This window comes from Falco rusticolus, chromosome 6, assembly GCF_015220075.1.
Source record: "Falco rusticolus isolate bFalRus1 chromosome 6, bFalRus1.pri, whole genome shotgun sequence".
NCBI classification, from domain to species: Eukaryota; Metazoa; Chordata; class Aves; order Falconiformes; family Falconidae; genus Falco; species Falco rusticolus.
Window position 1 is genome coordinate 48,860,582 of NC_051192.1, and position 19,643 is coordinate 48,880,224.

General features: G+C 36.7%; 1 protein-coding gene across 4 annotated transcripts in view; it reads right to left on the reverse strand.

The window, feature by feature from the left end:
* Positions 1-1,730: 1,730 nt before the first annotated feature.
* LOC119150334 (WT1 associated protein) overlaps positions 1,731-19,643 on the reverse strand; it is a 31,232-nt gene continuing 13,319 nt past the window's right edge. For 2 of the 4 annotated variants that reach the window (XM_037392790.1, XM_037392789.1), the window contains exons 4-8: positions 18,185-18,243; positions 16,334-16,461; positions 9,764-9,942; positions 4,811-4,965; positions 1,731-2,953 (exon numbers count right to left, since the gene is read on the reverse strand). In XM_037392790.1, the coding sequence (XP_037248687.1) occupies positions 2,370-2,953; positions 4,811-4,965; positions 9,764-9,942; positions 16,334-16,461; positions 18,185-18,243 (1,105 nt within the window). In that variant the 3' untranslated portion in view covers positions 1,731-2,369. Of the gene's footprint in view, positions 2,954-4,810; positions 9,552-9,763; positions 9,943-16,333; positions 16,462-18,184; positions 18,244-19,643 lie in introns of all 4 variants that reach the window. The other 2 variants (XR_005105026.1, XR_005105025.1) reach the window with 2 other exon arrangements.

Sequence of the window (19,643 nt, forward strand, 5' to 3'; positions counted from 1 at the left end):
TCATTATATGATGCACTTTTAACTGATGTGGTTGCTGGGTTGCTTTCATTAAAGAAAAAAAAAATCAACAACTACAGCTTGCTTATTTAGAAGATACCCTGTAAGCAGAGAATGACAACGGGAACAGCTTATCTTCCCTTACAATTATTTTCCTTCAACAAGTTAAGCTAATTTCTAAGTCTCAGGGTATAATTTGTATTTCTGGGTTTTTTTAGCTCTTTAGCTAAGCCTTAATGTTTTACTAATTTAAAAGTTAAGTACCACCTACTTAAGAAAATTAAAACCATTCTTTACATGAATTTTAAGGCATGAATGTCCTACAGTAACTAACAGTGTAAGTAGTAAGCTGTCACCACCCGAAAGCTATGCATTTTTTTAACCTTCACACAATTAACAGCAATTACTGTAACTCCAAAGATATTTTTCATCCTTCTAACTCATTACACTAGGTGAAAAGATGTCTACCGTTTTCTTGCCATGAGTTGGTTTCAGATTGAGATTCAAACCTCAATCACACATTTCCCCACAAGGTTTTTTACCTTCTATACTATCACATAAAGCCTTGTGATCTATTATCAACATTTTAAACTTCTTACAAATATATTCTACCATGTACAGGATCCAAGATGTCTATAGTGCTTATGTATGTACAATCAAGCCACATGATACTAAGACCAAAAATAAATCACCAGCACCTACAGATCTAGATCACCATCAGGGATTTTTGTAAACCAAATTACTTTGGGTGCCAGATGCTGGTACTGTTTTTTATAGATACTTGTCACTTCCTTTCCATGCATTCAAGTAATAACTGCTATTTTTCAGGCAATGCAAGCTGAAATAATATTAAGAACAACCAGGTATTGCCAATAGAATACGCACTTCCAGTGACAACTAAGTGGGTTTAATACATTTAAGTGAACCGCATGAAGCTGAAATAGCAGCCGCACATGGACTAGCACATCTCTACACAGATGACAGCAGCCAGTAGTATTTTAGTTACATCCATTTGTCTTGGACAATACTACTGCAGATGCTAATGCTCATATAATATGCCACTTAAAAGGTACCACAGAAACCCTTCTATAATCTAGGAATTTATTGTAACTGTGTAAATTTGAAACAAATTCAAAAGCTTCCCTTTGAACAGTGCTTAAAAGCAAGTGCTTTTTCATCTCCTTATGTTACCATCACTAAACACCTAGATAGAAAATAACCACCAGAAATTCAGGTTCCAAGAAATTCTTAACTCATCACTACTGAACAAAAAAGGTACACCTAAAGATAATTTTTTCATTCTCTGCACCTGTTTAGTCAGTTCCCTCAGGCAGGCATTTAAAAACAACAGAAGTAGTATCTGGTTTAAGAGGCTGAATTACTAACACCTTGATTTTTTTGTAGTTTAATTTGTATATCTACCTGCTGGATATGTCTAGAATTTTGGAGGTTTTAAAATCTTTATAAAAGCCAGTTTCCAACACTAACATCTACTTTTATTCCCAGCCCCACCAACCCCCACCCCCTTATCTGCCAATAAGGGCAAAACCTGTAGGATAAGCACTATTAGGCTGTCCTGAAATTAGTATGAGTACACACCTGTAACTTCAGGCATTTGGCATAAGCTGTATCATATACCATTGACACAGGAACAAATTCAATAAAAAACACAAGTACTGTAAATACACTGCATACAAATAAGCCATGTAAGCCAATGCAGAACAATGAGGAAATTACATTATTAAAAGTTTTTATTTAGGTTTGGTCAGTACAGGTAAGATAATATTGGAGTCACAGAGCAATATGCATAAACAGGATACAACAGTTCTTAAAAACTGAGTAACTATGCACACAATTCAAACATTCGGTCACCTAAGGAGAAAAATGCACAGATGTATGGTGGGAAAAACTGTAATTAACACTGAAACTACTACAGGACTTGTTCAGTAAGTCCATCTTTTAGTGATATAACTACTGTACTGGGCAAACTTGGCAGTCATAAACCCACGGCTATTATGACAAATCTTGAAGGTGGTGTAAGTATAACAGTATGAGTAAGAATGCCCTTACACAGCACAGGTTCTAGATATACACAGATTTGTACAGACATCATTTATGTTATACTTTATGGAAATAATTTCCATTTCAACTTCACATTAACTCATATAAAAATAACTTGAGCTACACAAACGTCCTTTTAGCAACATTCAACGTAATTAACTGTTAAAATTTCCAAAGTGGCAGAGGTATTGAAGCAAAAAGAAACCCACAAAAAGGCAAAATCGTGACAAGTATGCACTAATTTAAACAGCTTCTGGACAGTATCCTCTCCCAATTTAAATGACACTGTATAAAAATGTTGCAGAAAAATGTTACAAAACTGAACCCTGCACATTTACACTGGAGTCCAAACCATTCTGGACATGACGAGAACCCACAGTTCTGTTACCTTTCATGCTCACTGTTTTCTCCTCTTGAGGATCATGATTGGAGTCTGTGTCATTTGAGTGGTGAGTGAGAGAGTTTTCACTGCCAGTGGGAGAGTCTACACTTTCATACCCAGTACTGAGTTGATTTATGTAGCTACCACTTCCTCTACCAGTTCTATCTTCAGAGTGGTTGGACAGCTTATTACCATTCCCTGGAGAAGCCGGGAAGTCATCTTCCGTGCCGCTACCCTCCCTATAAAATCCAGGCCCAGACGTCCGCTGATGGGAGGAACTACCATTGCTTGGTCCGTTTGCCAGGCGGCTGCAGTCTTTACCCACAGCCTCTCCCTGGTCTGTAGGCTCTGAAGATGGAGTCCTGCTGGTACCCGGGTTGGAGGCCTGGGACTGCTGCTGCTGGTACTGCGCCAACTGCTGGCGAGTCTCCTTCAACTGCTGCTGAAGAACTAGAATGGTACTCTGCATACCCTCTACCTCCTCATCAAGCTGGATGATGAAGTCATTCAATTCTATATAAAGAAAACACATTTGTTGCAAATACTTAATAGCCCATATATAGCTTCAATCTCAGACAAAAAAGTTAAAATCCTGTAACAACATTTAATGCTGAATTTTGAAAGAGTTTTTCAGCCATCAGGTATGCAATGGTTTTGATACTCTGCCTCTGAAAGAGGAAATGCTTAACTGTCATCTATACACTTTTCATACTGCTACTCAAAAATACATGAGAAGAAATTAATTTCTGGGCAACAACGGAGGATATCTGGAAAACAGCTCAACTCCAGCAACTAGTATTTTGCAAGTACATCCTCATGTATCTACTTTTACTCAAGTATAAAACCTTTGCTGAAATACTGTAAGAGTGACCAAGAACCACATCTGTATATAACAGATCTGAATAATTATAAAAGACTGTACAGCAACAAAAAAAAAAATTTAGTCCTATCTCAAGTAAGATACTGTTCTTAATCCTGCATAACAACAGGACACTGAAAGACTTTTTATAAAAAAACCCTGTTAACTAATTCCACAGGGTATGTTAATACTTATGTACCAAGAAAAACAATGTTACAATTTAGACTGCATTTTGGAGCAAACCAAATCTGAACCAGGAACTGTGAAAGAAACAGACTCCCTTAGTTTTCAATTTAACTGCACACCATTGATATGGTGGACCAAACAAAATGCAAACTGCTTATTACTGTAAAAATTTGTAAAATTGAACTGTGTCTGCTGCTGTGTAAAAAAAACATCAGAAAACTGCTACTGCAGTATTATCATCTTTGTTCATACAGGGAAGCAGCAATAGGAGTTAAAGAACACATCTCAGTTCTGGAGCTTTCTTCACTATACTGCACTCAATAGCAGACATCTTTAAAGAATGTCCACGCTCGCTTCAGTCTAAATTTATCAAGTTCATAATTAAGTGCATTATCTTAAACAGTAGTTAAGAAGCAAAAGGGTAACTATTTCAACATGTCATTGCAGAAAATCTAATATTAAAGATTCCAGCTATTTCATACTGCTGTGTTCTCAAAAATATGACTGGGGGGGATCTATTCTTCAAAATACAGGGTATGTCAAGACTTAGATAATGCCAAATGAAATCTATGCTATCTTACAGACTTCACATGTAAAACAAAAACACATCCAGGTTTATGTAGTGTCTAAATAGCTCATGTCCCAAAACTTACTGTAATTATGAGATAACCTACTCTTAACATTAGAGTATAAATACCTACTGACTATGTAGGTCTCTCAACTGAAGATTTTTTAAATTTGCATTTTCCCCTCCACTTAAATTATGCAAGAGGTCAGAGTTTATAGGTAATCTCAATTTAGGTTTACAATGCTGTAAAATTTGGATTGTAAATACAATGATGACATTTTAGTTTATTCAAATTACCGAAGGGGGGAAAAAAAATATCTATTTTTCTGAAGCATTGTTAAAAAGTTGGTATTTTTAAAAATAATTCCAAAAGGAGTCAGTTAATAAGAAGCATTCTGCTCTCAGTGCGTGCTTAGCTTCATGCAACGTTAACAGCTTTCGTGTTACCAATTCTCCAATAACATGTGCAAACTAAACATTCTCTATTAAATAGCATGGCCTACCATACAAAGTCTGGCAATTTCACATTCAAACACTGCATTACTGGAACTGCAAATCCCACCAGTCCCCCAAAGATAAGGGTGGGTTTGTCTGTTTTAAGTTAAGACTACCAGTGATGGCTTACAATTGTCATATTTCACTCTGTATTGCCTTTTCTTTCATTCTGGCAAAGATGGTTTTACAGTATGTGTATTATCAGGAAATTAAACTAGCAGAAGTGCAAGGCAACTTCCATTTTCTTAAAAAAATCCCTTACCATCCTGACTGCTTTTAAGTTCCTCACTATATTTCTTCTGTAAAGCCAACTCTGCCTCAAGCTGTGCAATACGTCCTTGGGACAGCTGCCTTCCAAGCTCTTGATTCTCCTGGATAAGCATTCGACACTTCGCCATTAACTTTTTGCCTGTTTGGCTGCAAAGGAAAGAGCCATCTATCACAAAATGAATACAAAACCTTCAGTAATCTTCCTCAATCACAATTACAGACAAAAAGGAGATGCAATTTCTGCATGTCACAATTCACGAAACATTATGCCTCAACATAATTGTCATAGCAGAAAGTCTCCCTATAGTTACCACGTGCTGTTCCAATGTCAGTTGATCTTCTGTCGCTGTCCCATAAAGTGGAAGGAGGCAAGTTTTATTACTGCAAACACGAATAAGCATATTGTTCTTTTTCAGTACCAACATCTGGATTATCAGTATGCACAATCTTGCATGTGCTAATTCTCAGTGGAGTTAAGTATCTGATTAAAGATGTGCCCTGTAATTCAAAACATCAGGTACTGCATAAAAGTTACATGTGTAAACTAAATTATAAATAAAAACTTTCTTCATTTATTGTACTAGTAAAATTAATAATTTTTTGTTTGTTTTTTTGAAGAAGGAAGTTGCTTGGGGTAAGTATTAAATCCCATGTTCATTTTCATAGTGACATCCATTTTTAAGAGGCTTAGACATTCTTTTGAATGCTGTCCAGGTACTATTATTTAAAAAAAAATCAGATGTCTATTTTTCAACCCAATTTATGTATTGACAGTAACGTACAGTCTGTTTCACAATTCCTATGGTCAGCTTTCCTAAGCACATCTTGCATGGTGAGGAGAAAGTAAAAAGTAGTTAAAAATTGGCAGGAACTTAAAGAAGGAGTCTATTAATACACTTCCTTTAGAATTTCAAATCATGAGTAATGATCATTACGATGCCCAGTTTCTGAAAGAAATGGGAAACTGGCATGAAAAACTATTTTGAACTGACAAGATTTTCTTTACTAAATGAGTAGTATCACACATCTTTAATCTTCATGATAAATGTTGCATTGTAAATAAAGCATTATAGGAAGTAGTATGCAAATTAATATATAGGCAATACAGCTGACTCCATAAAAGAGAAAAATTAAAGTCCTTTAAGACCTTGGTCTGCCAAAGTCAGGATAGCAATAACAAAGTTCTCCTTTTAATAGGCTCAGCAACATAATGAAGCTGTCCTCTTTTCTACATAAGTGCAAACTATGCCAAAAAAAACCCAACTCAACAAACCCAAAAAACCCAACCCCAACTTGAACAGGTTTATTGTTAATTCAATGGCAGGACTTGCATTACTTCAAGACCAAGAAGGTCATTTAATTTTTTGTTTGCTTTTAAACAAGTGACAGACTGAAAGAAATTTTGAGGATTAAAAAAGTAGAACAGGAAATTTCTGCTTCATTTCACAGCCACAGTTCTCTCCTGCAACCAAAATACCCAACCAAAAGAATTTAAAATAGTAATTTTCTTATCAACTACCTTTTAAGCATTCAGGCCTTAGACAACTTTTATGTTCTGCCAATTCTGCCCCATTAAACATTTTCCGACTGACTTTCCCAACTCTTTCAGATGGGCTGCTCCAGAAGGAATCTGGCTGTGTAAAGTCCTGGGAGCCTGAAACTCTGCTAAAGGCAGCAACCCGTTTTCTTTCTTGATGTGATGTCCAATGCCAAGTCCTTGAAGTTTAAATTGTGCTGACCTAATACAGTCCAAGTCGCACACTTTAAGATGCAAGTTTCCTTAGAGATGTTCATTCTGTGTAAAGCAGGACCACTTTGGAGATAACCAATGTGACACATCCCAAAAGTTATTAGGCAGACATGCAATGATTTTTAGCCGTTTGCAAATTCCTGTTACTGTATTCATCACCACTACAAGTTGAAGAAGTTCACAAGAAGTGCTTAAGTCATTTAATGCTTTTCTCTTCACAAAACAACGTCAACTGTAGAGTTAGCCAGTACCAGTTACCTTGGAATTGGGACAATTTTAGAATCCCATTAATTTCTTCATGTCAATTCCTGCCAAAATGTAAAATACTTATTACCTGTATAGAAATTTGCATAGTTACCTATAATGCTGTTTCTTCCCATCAAATTTTTTTCCAGATGTTCTTAACTAGTATGGCACCAAGTAACCTCCCCTTGCAATTTACAAAAAAAAGACAAGACATGCAAGAATATAAAACTCAGTACTACTAAAATAACTCCTATTAGCTGTAAAACTAAGTTTGGCATCATTTTTTCAAATTTGCTTGAACATACCATGCAACAAAACCTGTAAGAATATAAGTGGTTAAGTTTCAGTGGACTAATGGTGTACTAGGCTTACTGCAAGTGAAATTTCTAATAGTTTCTAATGCAAGTGTATACTCCATGTTTAATGACTGTTGAAATGGCTTTGCATAGCCATTCTTTTGATTACATGCCCTTTTATTTCTCCCTCCAGGCGTCAGCAATGATTGTGCTGTACACCCTTACCTATGGTTAAGGCCCAGAGCTAAGATCACTTAGGGTTGCAGTTAACATGTTACCTTAAGAACACTAGTTAGGGACCTGAATAGGAGCATCATCTCTTTCAAAAACTAGGTCAGATGCTGTGAAATGAAAGTAGTTGCATACAAGGATGGACAATTAATACAATTAAGGGGGGAATGCAAAGAGAAGGAAAAATCCTATAAATACATGAATCATCATTTCTTTACCTTTCCAGAAAGGGAAGTCAATAAAATCTTATCCCAGTTAATGAAGACAGCCTCAATTATTTACCAGGAAGTTAACTCTAATTTTCTGTATTTCAGCTACTGCATGTATGAATTATAGTTTTAAGTTAGTGGTGTGAATGTGCATATGAAATACAGAAATCCCACAGCTACAGAAACAACAAAAGTTTCTTTCGATACTTTTTCTTGAAAGAAAGTGGTGAGTTACTTGTCTCTCCTCAGTTGTATACACCCATTTAGAGCCTGAGGACCAATCTGTATCTAAATGTATTAAATCACTTTCTGAACTCCAAGTTAAACAAGCAATCTGCATGGCATGCCTCTATCCGCATATTATAGTGAGCTTTACAAATAACTTGGTAACACATTAACAATTTATTAATGCAAGTCTTACCTCTGTTGTGATGCTAGATCATTAAAATCTTAAGATACTGCTATAGCAAAATCAAGCATTCCAGATGTATCACATTTAAATAGGTAAAGTTTTTCCTGTAGGTTTTTCTTTTGCTGTTAAGTCATTACTCATTAAAAAAAACAAACCTGCATAAGTACACTACTCTTCAATCCCATATTAATCATCTGAAGCACAAACAGTTAAGATACTTATTTAACTTGGAAGTAATGCCATCTTAATAGAAGTCATCAAAACAGTTAGAATACATCACCTTCTGTGATAGCTGGATGTCTTTTTTTTTAATTTAAAACTGAATTTTCTAGGATCAGACTGAGCCATAAAATGTTGCCCAACTGTTTTGAAAATCAAAACCTCAAATTACTAAATAGAACTCAATTCACTAAGGAAAAAAAACAAACACACAAACACTATACCAAATCTGCATTTCACTTTACACACCTCAGACATGCACTCCCAACTGTCCCGAATTGCTACTTTTACAAGTAACTTGGGACAACAAAACAGAGGCATCAATAGAGTAGCAAAGGCTCCTTTCACTGATTCCACCAAGGAAAATGCATGCATTTAAGGTTTTTTTGGTTTGTTAAAATACTGACTTTGTTTTCAGAGAACGAGACAATGCAGAAATAACAACCTGTTGAATTCTCGTTCATCCCAGGAGTTTCACAATACAACAGTATAACCAGTAGTGTTCCTTGAACTATATATTACAACTATTTCAAGGCACATTTTATATAGAAGTGCAATACAAAAAAAAACCCAGCTGTACAAAAGGAATAAAAACACCCCACCAACACTCAAAACAGTTGCCATCGTGTGCCTTCTGTATTAAGCATTTGAGATCAGTTCTTAGTATAAAAGATAAAAAAATTCTCATTTCTGCATGAAAACATGCAGTGAAATACTATCACAACCAGTTTTTCTTATACATGCTAGTTGTGATCAAATATATATTGCTTCCAACAGTTTTAAACCTGCAATTAGGTAGAACGTACATTTTCGTACAGCCCTAATTTTGAGGCATCCACAGTTATTACCAACCATCCAGAAAACAGTTCATTATTTAGCAACATTGACTTAAGGCTCCGTCAAAGTGCTATAGAGCCCACAGGCTAAACAGTCAAATGTGTACACTACCACTGTTGTGATATCAAATAGCACTCTCACGGCTATTCAAAACTGGTTAGCAAGTAAACTCTTTAACGCAAAATTCACCTCATCGAGTTTTGACCCAGGAGTTCAGTGAACAAGCAGGAAGTCCACAGTCTTATTGGCAAAACTGACTTACAGTCTCTAAGTCACTAGGCTCAAGGTTAAGAGCGAAGCATATTCCACTTCTACATTTTACGGGAATTTTACATGTTCAATTCATGATTTATAATCTCTAGGTTCTCTCTCCTCCAAACTGTCTGTAGACACAGTGTGCCACAGACTTAAGACTTCTGTTTCTCCCTCTATTTTCTTCAAATAGAACAATTTTGCAAGTGTCTACATGTTCTAGAAAAGATTTTTTTTCGAAGATGGCCATTTCTTCAGAATAGTCCGACGCTGTCAGGCCTCTGAAGCAAAGGGGGAGAAAAAAAGCTGAAACACAAGGTTCATCTGATAAGTTTTACATTAAGCATTACAAGCTGGACAGTATAAGAATGTGGCTTTTGCCTCAAAACGTCTGAGTCTTGGTGTGGAAACGAGTACTTGGCTGTCCCACCATAGCATTCTCGTAGTGGGACTGTCAGGGAAGTCTTGACTGGGGAGTATTTGTTTTGTTTACCTATCAGGCGTAAATTTCCAGGCACTCAGTTCATTTTGGGCTTGTTCCAGTTTGTCTTTAGTCTGTTCCAGTTCACCTTTCATTTTTAGGAAAAACAAGTTGATGGCTGGGTCCACCATTGTCGATCGCAGTTGGGCAACACTAGGCTGCTGGACTTGCTTGAGGTACTGAATCTGATTCTGCATAAAGTAAAAAAAAAAAAAGACTGTTATTCCTACAACATAAAATTAAATTTTAAAGTCATTTAGATGAAAGTTATTCCAAAGATAACATCAAGGAAGTTTGCCTTATTTCAGTGTAACTTGAAAGAGGCAGGATAAAAAAATTAAATCGCTTTTGCCCATCTGAACCCCATGAATGTGCATGTTCACCTAATCTCCGACCCCGCCACCCACCAAGCTTAAGCTTTCAAAGCCAGTTTTTTCCTCCCTTCTTTCTGCTTCAAATAATTCTCTATATGCGAGTTTACATTTGCTAAAGCAGTGACTGGAACATTAGAATGCTTCCTTTCTTTTTTACCTGCCTGCACTCTTTTGGAAAAAAAAAGTATATACAAAGTTATCTCCTTAAAACAGCCAATTCCCACATAACTTCAGTGAAAGTTATTATGAACATTACAGCTAATATTGACCAATAATATTTTTAAGCAGCTACTAGAAAGGTTTATTACAGACTTCTAAGGTTTTTTTGCAAACACAACAGTTATTTATGAGCAAAGTTGGCATACTTATTTTTTAAACAAAATAATTTAGAAATAGTAACATCCAAAAGATTTTGGTTCGATTTGATTCTTTTGAAGTAATTAAAACTCAAAAGATTTACAATTTTGTAATTTACTACCCAGAGGATTTACAATTCAGTTAAACTTTCAGGAGTAACTGAGAAGATTTCTTTTACATACAGCATTCATTAGTCAAAACTTGTACATATTTAAATAGGATTAACTTCTTTAAAGTTTCATGTATTTTTAACTCTTCACGACAATCTTAAAATGCACTAAACAGTACATGTTTAGAATCCAGCTAATCACTAGAAGCACATCAGCCCATTGTTATGCTCCCTGTATCATACACATTTCTTCATCAGCAAGAGGTGAACAAAATTACATGAGATGAAAAAAAGAAATATTAATTGAAAGTCAGTGGGTTTGCCTCCTGCTGCACACAGAATGTTACAACCAGACTTGATAGCAACAGTTTTACTAATGAATACTACAAGGCATCACCAGTAAAATGGAGGGAAAGAGAATCTCCCTCCACACTTGGGACAAGCAGCACAGTCAAAAGCACTGTCAGTTTAAAAAAAATTTGCTTTATATACAGTTATTGTGTTATGGGATCCTTACACAGCAATGGTGAAGAGAAAGTTTAAGTACAAACAATCTATTTACCTTAATGTGCAGTAGTGACTTCAGTCACTTCTTGACTGAGGACAACATGTTTTGATTTATGTATTGTTAAATAGCAACCACTCTTGGATTTTTATTTCAAGTAAGTGATTTCAAAGGTATTGAAATAACTGATATATTGCCACTGACTTCACATTAACTTGATACTGTCAAAATAAAAATATTTAGCTACTTAACGGAAATAACCATCACAGTAAGTTTTAAATAGATCAACTTGTGTCCAAAAGAAATCTAAAGGGAGTGAAGGACTGCATAAAAATATTTTCAAGAAATAACTCAAGAACCCACCAATAAACTTTACTTGGAAACAGAAAGTTCAAATTAAGATTATCTTAGTGTTTCTTGGATGGCACTTTACCCTCCCAGGTCCTTTGCCTCACTGAATGCACAAAATGTTGCTCTCACTGAGTAAGGATCTATTTAATTTATTGTTATTGATATACCTTTTCCATCCACTCAATTTTCTGACACTTGCACTACTGGAAGTATTTCAACAAGCTGTCGATTCTTTGTGAGGGCTAGTGCTAGTAGAGGGCAAAACAGCTAGTTTAACAGATGTCTGCAAACATACAGACACTCCAGCTGGCAACATATTCCAGAAATAATAATATGCTACAGCTACATGGTTCCCAACCTATTTTTAGACAGGCATCACTGAGGGGAAAAAAAGACCATGTTCCTTGTCTTACCTAGACCCAGCTCCCTCCTCCTCCTACTGCCAGCCTAAGAACTGTAAGATTCCTTGCTTCAGTAGCACAAAGAATTGCTGCCACCTGCTCCTTACTCATGCCAGAAATGCACTAAAACACTGAAGAGGACTCAGCTGATTCCGTCCGATGTCAATTATTTAAGTTTCATTTGGGTTATCTCTAGCTCACACTCTTAGACCAAGCAGAGAGCACTTGCATAGGCTCCATTCACTGACACCTCAACTGTCATTCCTAAAACAGTAGTGTAGAAAGAATTTACTTACGCTGAACAAACCTTGATCCTTCCCTCCCCAAACTTAAGACCATTTATTCCTCTGGTTTTTCCAACTCAAATTTTCTCCATCCCTCCACAAGTGATTTTTCCAGCTGCAACTCCAGAGTTTTCATCTGTCAGTCTTTTCATCCACCCAGACCTAGCAGCCTCCCCCACTATGACCCACTCACAAAGCAGGCAGAAGGGTTGAAAGGTATGAGCTTACTTCCTTATCCTATTAATCTTCCTGCTTAGCCAGTCCAAGTCTCCCATCCTTGCTCCCTCCCTCTGATAACACCCTGGTAAGTGTCTCCCTCTCATTGATATTCCAGGTGGCAAGGGGTGGGGAGCAGAAGAGTTTGCCTGTATACTCAGCTCTAGCCTCAAGTTGGTCTTGACTGAGAGCATAGTCAAGTCATGTCCATTGCCAGACCCCAGGACATGCCTGCTCTTAACACCTGAAATGCCTACTGGCTGTTCATATTCCCAGACACGAAAGCACACACTAGTTGGTATTTTTCAAAAGCCCCAGTGGACAAATAGGGATGAATTTTCACAAACAAAATAAAAACCATTGTATCAGCTTTCTCTCTGCTCTAACCCAAGGCAGGAAAACACTGAATACAGCATATCAGGCTGTGCAGGGTTTTGTTTGGGTGGATTTTTTTTTTCCTCAGACAATAACATTTTCAACCCCTCTGCTTCTCACATTCTCAGAAAGAGTTGTATTCTATCAGCTGAAGCTGTCCAAAGATACCCACAAAAAGTAGACTCCCTGATATGAATTTAACAAAACAGAACACAAGTGCTAAACAGAAAATATAAGCAGTCTAAATAAGTACAACACATATCCTTCTTATAAGGAAGAAGGAGGAAGAAACTGCATAATGAAGAATAAACACTGCACCCTAAACCACAAGTTAAGAGCAATAACTACATAGGTACTACAGTACAACTGCACCCACAGGAGGCTTCCACTTTTTGTTATCTGGTCCACAGAAAACCTACTTGAATAGCAATTATTTCCAAATGCCTGTCTTTTATTGACCTATAGTAGCTGTGCAGTAGCTTGGAAGGGGGTTAGGGCCTTTCGCTAAAATAGCGGCAACTTCATCACCCCCTCTGCCAGAAATAAGGCTTTATGTAGCAACAGCAGCCAATACGTTATCTGCACTTCCCTAACAGCAGCAACATCCTTTAGGGGTTGTTCACGCTAGGGGGAAGGTACTTCTCGGCTGTCTGCTGACAACAGGGCACCTGAGGTATTGAACACGTAAACTTCCATCTAGCTATTTAGTTAGCCACCCTTAACTATGCAGAGTAAGTTTGCAACACCAACCACACTCTCAGTAAGCTGCTACCTCAAAGGAAACCCACATACTCTACCGCTAGACTCAGCACAGAGCATGACAGAAAATGGAGCTATGCACTACCACCTTGTTTCTTAAAATTGGTACTGAAATAGGATCAGGATACAGATTCTGCTACTGCTACTCTGACACACACACCTATATTTTCAAGACAATGACTGGTGAGGTTTAGAAGCTGAAATAGTTTTGTTGTGGTTTATCTTTTAAAAAGAAGGGTACAAATTAAAACAGCAACTAAGATGAAGTCTATTGTGCCTTATTTTAAAATAGAGCTAGTATATTTCAGTGCGCAAGTCATTTTACACATTAGTAATCAGAAAACTCACTTTGTCAACTACTACCATTTGAACATGGTACAGTCTCTTTCATTTTTAATCCATTTAAAATTTGAATGTGACCTGAATATGATGGTAAGTATAAAACATACACGTCCCAAAAATACAGTAAGAGTAATATGAGCAGTAAGTGTTATAGGTAAATTTTCACCTGCAGTTGTCAAGAAACTTGGTATCATAGATGCTCAGCCTTTCTAAGATGTGACAGGAAACATTAAAGGCTTATATATAAAGTAGCTGTCACTGGTGTATTTTACATGTAAATATGGGTTATAAAAAACTACACTAAAAATAGTTATTGTATGGACTAAAAATTAGACACGTCAAATAACATACAGTGATTAGTTTTTGTTCATTTGTGAAACTACTTCACAACCTACAGCTTGGCTTTGCACCTTACCTAGCATGATTTATTTTGCTACTGTTATTTTACTAGAAGAAATGCTATCTAATAATACAAAGTCAATTAGTTCTTCAGAGCTTCTTGACACTATGTGCATTTAAACTTAAAAACACCTTAAGGTGCTAGTATCTCCATTACAGCTTTTAACCCCCTTCTTAAAGGATTCATCTTGCTACATCCACGCACTATGGAGGAGACTACATCCTTGATGTTATTCATGTGTCAATACCTGGAAAAATACAAGCCACCTGGGGCAGGGGGCTGTGGTGGCAGTATTTAGGTTTTGATTCTTGTTGGCAGGTTGTCTCCTCCTGTCACCCACCCACCCCCCACCCCCTTGAGGTACACTGAAATTAATAAAAGCTGTTCAAAAGCAATAAAAGATGTTCTGGAAAGCCTATGCATCACAACTATGAACATCTGTAACAAAGTGCAGCCAAAAATCCTGTAGCCTCCATGATCTTGTCAAAAAATTCATAGGCTTAAATACTTGGAAGTTTTTGTCTAACTCCCCATTTTAGAAATAGGAAGAAAGGTGACAATAGTACAAAAATTTGGTTTTGATGAACAACTTTTTTTAGTATTTGTTTCAGCTATATGTTCAGAAGTTCAAAAGGAAAAATAACCTCTTACTACTGCTGTTCCTCATAGCAGGATTTATCAGTAAAACTATCAAAGGCAGCAGGACCAATATAGTAATCTTACTACTAGGGAAGTGTTGTGGTATGGTAGGTACCAGAACAGATCTTCATTAGCACCCCAAGCTGCATTAGGAAGAGTGGCGCCAAAAGGTCAAAGGAGGTGATCCTTCACCTCCACTCAGCACTGGTGCAACCTCTGAAGTACTGGGCCCAGTTCTGGGCTTCCCAGTACAAGAGAGGCATGAACATATACTAGGGTGAGGCCAACTATGGGCCATGGAGATGATTAAGAGACTGGAGCATCTAACGTACAAGCAGGGGCTGAGCACGCTAGGGCTGTTCAGCCCAGAAAAGAGCAGGCTCAAGGGGATCTGATCAACGCACATGTACACCTGATGGGGGAAGTAAAGGTGGCAGAGCCCTTCTAAACTCAGCTTTCCTGTGATTCATTTTTTGCCACTGCAAAGTAAGCTTTACCCCCTCTTTTCTTCTCTTCCTGTTAGTGTTTAGTATGAACTAAAGTAATCTTATAGTCTTAAGAGCAGTGGAAATACTGCATGCAGATTTAAGTGTCACACTACTGTACCTGACAGCTCTGAAAACCTATAGGAAAAAAAGAAAGGAAAGCTTAAAGTGAGAGGAAAAGCTGCAATACTAGTTATTAGTTTTTCACAGAGCTTGTATTTTTTAATAAGATAAACTCTCAGGAGTATATTACAGAAACTAGCAATAAGAAGCTTTTTACAATCTTCTCTCAGGAACTGCCACATTAAAGCAGTAGGTGAAAGTTATGCTAAGAGGGTAATTCAAGAAAGATCAAAAGTCCAAAAGTGGTAAGACATAGCTTCGAGAAAGCAAAACTAAGCACAGAAAACCCACAGGAATGAAGGAGAGAAACAGCAACAAAAGAGGTATTCAGAACCAAGAACATGAGAAACCCTGAGAAGCAGATTTGCCAAATTTCAAAAGAACCTCCTCCAAAAGTCACTAGCTCTTTCCCTACCTAGCTAAATGGGTGCAGAAACTTACGAATACCTTGTTATCCAAATCCAATCTAAGTACCAGCCTACAACCTCCTAAATGAAACCCAGTAAACTCAGTCTTATCCTTTTTCAATTTGTTTCTGCATCCAATGACAGAAGTAACATTTTTTTGTAAATATGATGTCAATAAATACTATAAGCGAGCAATGGTTCATGCAAGAATTAGCTTGGTTCTGAAGCAATGTTCTTCCAAGCACAGTTGTTGCTGAAAATCAACTGAAATAACCAATACTAAAAAGGCAAGTAAGTAGTAAACTTTCACTGACTTTGTAAAAATCAAGTGCCCTGCCACCTCTTTATGCACAGAAAATGTGATGCTACACATATACAAAAAACACAGAACAAGAGTACTGGCTCAAAAGCCAATATTCCTTTAACAGTCTGAAAACACTTATCTAAATACTTACAGTACACTCTTGCATCTCCTGTTCCTTAGTTGCCAGCCTCATCACCAGAATGTTTTCTCTTCGGGCAGACTCTTGCTGTTGCTGTTTCAACTTCTCTTCAGATTCTCTCAATCCCGTCACATCATTAGCTAATACAAGTAGTAACACACAAGAAGCACATGTTTTACAGCATCTTCTCATGAAGATTTTTAAAAACAGCTAAAAGAATCTAAACCCCAAATTCATACACAGCAAGAGTCATAAATGAACATGACTATAACCATAAATATGAAAAATCAAAATACCTTTTAAGTATCAGAAAAGCTTGACAACAGTTGGTTTTAAATATATCTTTCTTTCTGATCCTTTCTCGAAGCTTACTAAACTTTTGAAAATGTTTCCATGTCCATATAGGAAGTAACTTTAAAATTGCTTGCTTAACTGCTATTACAACTTGCAGTCTGAAACTTGGGAAGTTGGAACTGTCCAAGGTGGGGGAAGAGGGAAGCCTACACTGGACTAGAAGTGATCCTCAGTCTGTAGAACAGTACTATTTGTGGTCAATCCTCAAACTGGTCTCAACACTCCATGAGTAAACAGCAAGACATTCAAGAACATCAGAAATAGTGGTTCAGCCTTAACTAGAATTTTTCTGACCTATGAACATTTAATGAAGTTTATATATATGAAAGATGAGAGAAGGCAGCACATCACATTTCTAAATTATTCACAGGAACACGTGCCGTCTGATACAAACAGTATCCATTCACTCTACTTGTCATGTACAAAAATACGGGAAGTTGGATTAAGATTTCTACTTCTTTTATTAATTACTTGAGAACAACTGGCTGTGAATGTAAGCTGAGAACGTCACAAATTGCTTCAGAACAATTACTTTAAATAATTCTTTGCAGATAATTCAGTAACACTGATTACTACAGCCTGTTACTAGTTGCCAAAATTGAAAAACTGAGAATGTTGAAACAACTTGCTTCTTTATCTATGACAGGACAATTTGAAATTATAATGAAATCCAATGCTTACATTTGCTAATTTTAGTCTCTCCAAAACTCAAACTTTATGGGGTGGCTGTAGAAAAGGTGCATAACAAGAGAAAACAGAGGACATCCACTTGGACCAACAGAAGAACACCCCTTCAAACTCAGTGGTACTGAGTCTTTAAGAATTTAGATTGAAAAGGTAAGTGGAAAACAGGAAATAGTCCGTCTCTAGCTGCTAACACAATTTTTAAGAGTGACTTAGAATTAGCAATTTCACTTCCAGAATGTATTCAGCTTTTTCCATTTAAAAGTAGGATGGTTTTCTCATTCTCTTTTGAAAGACTGGAGTACAGACCAGGTTTTAAAGACCAAGACTGACAATCAAATAATTAATTTGCCTAATCAGATCAAACATTACTTGGGGACTCATTTTAGATCTTCATCTCTACAAACTACTCCGCTTCCTATGTGGTTTCCAATCCTGTGAGACTACTGAAGGCACATTTATGGAATATTTTGGTTAAGGATAACATTTCCTTTCTAATGGAAAAGTCCAGAAAATACACCTGTTTGTGGCATGACTTTTTAAGACTTCTTTTCCCCTAGCAGTCTGGGTATAGATGGTCCTACAGGTACAAAAATACACTTTTTAGATGCTGTGTTAGATCTGCAAGGGAAAAATCGGGGGCTAAGAAACTGGGAAAGGCTGAAAATTTACACTAGAAAAATCAGGGACGTTTTCTGACAACTAACTGATATACATATTATTAGCTCTTTATTTCTAATGGTTTTAGAAAGCAGACATTATTTGAACACTGCTTTATGTAAGCATTCAGGTAACTCGTACCATTTTGAAACTTGGTTAACTTACAATTAAGGTCTGTGTACTTGCCCTCCAGAGCTTGCACATATGCTTCATACTGTTTCCACCTATTGCAGAGAGGAAGAGAAAAACATTTTCTGAAGCTCAGTTTGTTACATCAGGTCACCTCATTCCTAGCTTTGACAGTATACTATCACACGATAATCAAGAAATGTCAAGAGGGAATTACACAACTGCATAAAAGCCAATTCCAGTTTTCAAAAAGGGGCTTTTAATCATGGAAATAAATACACTTTGCACCAAAAAAGGATAAAAAGGTAGCCATCTGTTAAAACACTTAAGATTGACATCTGAAAACTTACTGTAATATTTTGGACAAACAGTAGGATCAAACACTTATTACTTAGTTATCTGTGTAAAGTACCCAAGATATATCTCATTCTCAAAGCAGAACAATTAAAACAAAATTCTGCAACAGAAACCATGATACAAAGACAACATTAAGTCTGTTACCAAGTGAACAAGACAAGCAGGAATGCATTACAATACACTAGAATTGGCAGTCCAGGTTAAGTAGTTACACCAGCTCATTCAAATCAAGACTATACTCTGATTATATTCATCAATCAGAAGCCAACCAGTTTAATAACTCTTAGAAGGCATGTTATTTAGCTGCTCATCCACAGTCAGAAAACATCACACAAAAACAGCAATGCATTTGATACAAACCATCAAATCAGTAGCAAAGTCTGCAGTAAATATTAGCACCACATGCCTTATCAACAAAGTTCACTGGATGTTTTTGGTTTTTGTTTGGGTTTTGGTTGTTTTTTTGTTTTGGTGTTTTTTTTTTTTTTGGGGGGGGGGGGTAGGTGGTGGTGTGTTTGTTTTTGAAGAAGTAATTTGCTCCTAACCACGTGTCTTCCCAATGGTGTAATTCTACATGAGACAAATTCATCTAACACCTTACCACTACGGAAGGGGAAGGTTTCTTTTCCCTCCTTCCAACTACCCCTTCTCCCTATCACTTGTTTAATTCTCCCTGTCACCTGTTTAAAGCCACTCAGCATAACTGCTATTTTAACTCCAACCTACACCACTATTCTCAAAACTATAAAATCTAGCTATAGATAATTTTTGACCATTTAGTGAATTCAATCAGCTTGTTAAAAGGTCTAAAAAGCATCAGATATGTAACAGCAAGTGAGATCGCATCACTGAGAAAAGCAAAACTAAGCACAAGATTTCTAGCAGCAACAAAATTTTGCATCTCTTCAGCTGAATGTGAAAACAGCGTGAGTTAACTCCCTTAAGCTCTGCAGAAGAGCCCAGTGTGTTGCTATTTTATGCTTAAACTTACCTCTCTGCTTAAAAAAGAATACTGTTAGAAACAAAAGTTTCACCTTTGACCACTAAAGTTCTGTAAATTCACGAGATTTCAATCCCACAAAACTGAAACAGTCTACTAAATAGCAAACCTGGAAATAACCTAATTTTTTTACATGAA